Source organism: Vigna unguiculata, chromosome 9 (genome assembly GCF_004118075.2).
Source record: "Vigna unguiculata cultivar IT97K-499-35 chromosome 9, ASM411807v1, whole genome shotgun sequence".
NCBI lineage: Eukaryota > Viridiplantae > Streptophyta > Magnoliopsida > Fabales > Fabaceae > Vigna > Vigna unguiculata.
In genome coordinates, this window is record NC_040287.1 from 37,837,257 (window position 1) to 37,840,602 (window position 3,346).

The 3,346-nt window shown below is 37.0% G+C and overlaps 1 protein-coding gene across 1 annotated transcript; it reads left to right on the forward strand.

The window, feature by feature from the left end:
- Positions 1–234: 234 nt before the first annotated feature.
- On the forward strand, positions 235–3,080 carry LOC114163918 (histone chaperone RTT106). Its single transcript, XM_028048305.1, has 3 exons — positions 235–1,029; positions 1,661–1,922; positions 2,171–3,080. The coding sequence occupies exons 1-3, from the start codon at positions 709–711 to the stop codon at positions 2,557–2,559; spliced, it is 972 nt and encodes a 323-aa protein (XP_027904106.1). The 5' UTR covers positions 235–708; the 3' UTR covers positions 2,560–3,080.
- Positions 3,081–3,346: the final 266 nt, after the last annotated feature.

Below are 3,346 nucleotides of genomic sequence, written 5' to 3' on the forward strand. Positions count from 1 at the left end.
ATTATTTAATGTACATGTTAAAAAAAACCTATTGACATTGGAATAATTAACTACTACTTATATCTTACAAGAAAAAAATTATTTTATCAGTACCTTGTTGATTTGCGTAAGTTTAAATAAAATAAATTTAAAAAGTCAAAATTCTATGTGAAAAAAGTTACAAGTAATATTAAAAAATACAAAAGTAAAACAAAATTGAAAATAAAAAACCCTATAAAATCTCGTTTCTGGGGCGTGTTCCCTTCATTTCGTTATCTTCTCTTATTGTTATAACCCTAGCTCGGAAGAAGAAGAAGAACTCGCATTTTTCTTCGTCCCTTGTCTGCGTTTCACTCATCTTCTCGCTTTCTCTTTCTCTATACATCTTTTCTCTTCTCTCCAAACCCTAATCTCCCGATTTCAATTCTCACGGTCTTCGTGAGCCAGATCTCTAACTGGCACTCTCTTTTCATCGATTAAATAACAAAATTTGGCTAAATTTCATTTTAATATCCTAAGCAACAACTAACGTTTTCCGCTGATTTTAACATTCCAGAGAGAACTTAGTTTTTTCCGTTGCTATTTTTAAATTTTTTTGTTTTGATTAAGTTACTATTCTGATTTAAATCGGTAAACGGAGTTTGAATTTGGAGCGGGTGAGGTAACTTACAGGTGTTAGGGAAATCGCGTGTTGCGTTGTTGAGGAGTGTTTGATCCGAGAAGGAAACAATGGTGGGAGGTGGAAGCCGGAGGGATGAGGGGTCGTTGATGTTGAACAACACGAACGTGTTTGCGGCGCTGGATACTCTGAAGAAGAAGAAGAAGTCGGATAAGGAGAAGAGCAAGGGAAAGGGCTCGTCGACCAAATCGCAGGGACAGTCCACCAAAACGGAGGCCCAGGTGTTTTGGGCCCCTGCGCCCTTGAACGCCAAATCTTGGGCCGATGTCGACGACGATGACGATTACTATGCCACCACAGCGCCGCCCCAATCGGGGTGGGGCATTTCTGAAACTCATCACAGCAAGGATGACAAACACGAGAATTTTGAGGTCCGATTATTTATTTGTTGTTTTGTTTATTATTTATTTCACTGTGTTGTGTGGATGGATGGAAGCACATGTAACGGTTCTCTTGAATTCGATTGGTTGCTTTTGTTGTTGCAGGATATACTGGTGTTTAGGTTTTGTGGATGATATGTGGGTAGATCACTTACTGAATTTACAATGGTTAAATTAGAGTTTGAAATATTTTGTTGTGATTACTAGTATTATTGTGCTAGTTAAATTCCATGTGAATTTGAAGAGTTAGAAATCATGTTTAGGTTGTGGAAGCTATGACTGCTAGCTTCTTAGTAAACGTGACAAATTACATCTGGGATGTGGAACCGAACGTGTTATGTGTATAAAGGTTTTGTTATAGTTATGCCTTATCATTGGGTAGAATACTTGGTTTGGTTCTGTGTGCAATTTAGTTTTTCCTGGATTAGTTGTTTCATTTGTTGGAAAAATAGAGATTCTTTGAACTTTGGAATGTAATTGCAGGGTTTTTCTTTTTGAGGTCAATGTTGGCATGTAAGTATGTAGTGCTGTGTGTGTGTGTATGTTTGCATTGTATTGTTTATGCATGAATGGATCTGCTCCAGATTTGGTGCTTTATAGTTGATAAGATTTCTGATTACAGGACAGTGAGAGTGAGGAAGATATTTTGGATGAAGGGGATGATGAGGTGGAGGAAGAGCATGATCATGAACAAGAAGAATCGGTGAAATCTGAACCTGAAGTTAAGAAGGATGCTGAAGCTTCTGTGCCTCCACCAAAGGAGGCAGAAAGACAGCTCTCTAAAAAAGAAAGGAAGAAGAAGGAACTTGCAGAGCTTGAAGCTCTTCTAGCTGATTTTGGAGTAGCACCAAAGCAAAGTAATGACGGTCAAGATGAGTCACAAGGTAAACGTTTATACTGCATGCCAAATGGTTTTCAAGATTATAGTTTGCGTTTTTTGTTTAAGCAATTTGCATTCACAGGTTTTTCTATCTAACTACAAAAGACAACTTTTTATTCAAACCTCTTTAATATATATGTATTTTTATCTGAGAAAAGTAAATTTTATGTGTGTGTTACGATGTAAGTACTGAAGGCTGCTTATTTTTTACGAATCTTGCTCAACTAAGATTTTCTTAAATCGCATTGGCAGGTGGTCCTCAGGATAAGAAAGGTGTTGAGACTGATGGAGATGGAGAAAAGAAGGAAAATATCAATGTAGAGTCCAAAACTTCCAAGAAGAAGAAGAAGAAGGATAAATCTTCCAAGGAAGTGAAAGAATCTCAAGATCAACCCAACAGTTCAGACACAAACAATGGGCCTGATTTGGCGACGGGCGCTGATAATGTGGAGGAGGATACATCAACCGTTGATGTGAAAGAGCGTCTTAAGAAAGTTGCTTCTGCAAAGAAGAAGAAATCTAGTAAAGAAATGGATGGTGCTGCCCGAGCTGCTGCTCAGGAGGCTGCTGCAAGGAGTGCAAGGCTTGCTGCTGCAAAGAAAAAAGAAAAGAACCATTATAACCAACAGCCTGTGCGGTAAAAGAACCCTGCTCCTTAACATCAATACAGGAATTTGTATTTCTTGTTCATATGATGATGCCGAATAAACTGTGGGCTCTAGGCTCTGGTGAGAGTGGTCATGACTCTAGTCGTATTCCAGTGGACCTGGGAAATTTTCATCTAGTTTTTTCTTTTGGGGGGAAATTAGTGTTGTTCAATTGTTCCGGACTTGCTATTTTGGCACAGAAAATTTTAGCTTTAAATATTACCTGAACTACATTGTTGTGTATTGTAGTTCTTGTATGTCCTTGTGTCTGATCAGTGGTGAATTAGTTATGACTGCCAACTTTATCTTTTATTATATAGAAAGTGCTGTGTTGTTTTATAGAGGCTATTTAACCCCCTGAAATCGATCCAATTTGTTTGAGGTTCAATAAGAATAGTAGTGGAGACTGTGTTGTCTTAGCCTGGGTATACTATGTCAAACAGAGGTGTCAAAATTAGAATAGAATGTAGTTGGTGCAAAAAGCTTGAAGGTTTATTCTCATTAGATTTCTTTCATCTAGGGTTCTCTTCCATTCAGGGCATTTGGATTTTATAATCTAAAAGTGTTTTCCCCCATCAATTTCTCTTTACTTCTCAGTAATAACTTTTACCAGAACAAGCTATTTACACCTGTACTTAGTAATCGAGCTTCATTTCTAGTAATTTATTTTACGTTTTACTTTAGAATAAGGTCATTGTCAGATCTATCAACACATTAAAAAGTAGATTGGTATATATTATGTAATTGATTTATTGTTGTATATCATAAATTATTATAGTAA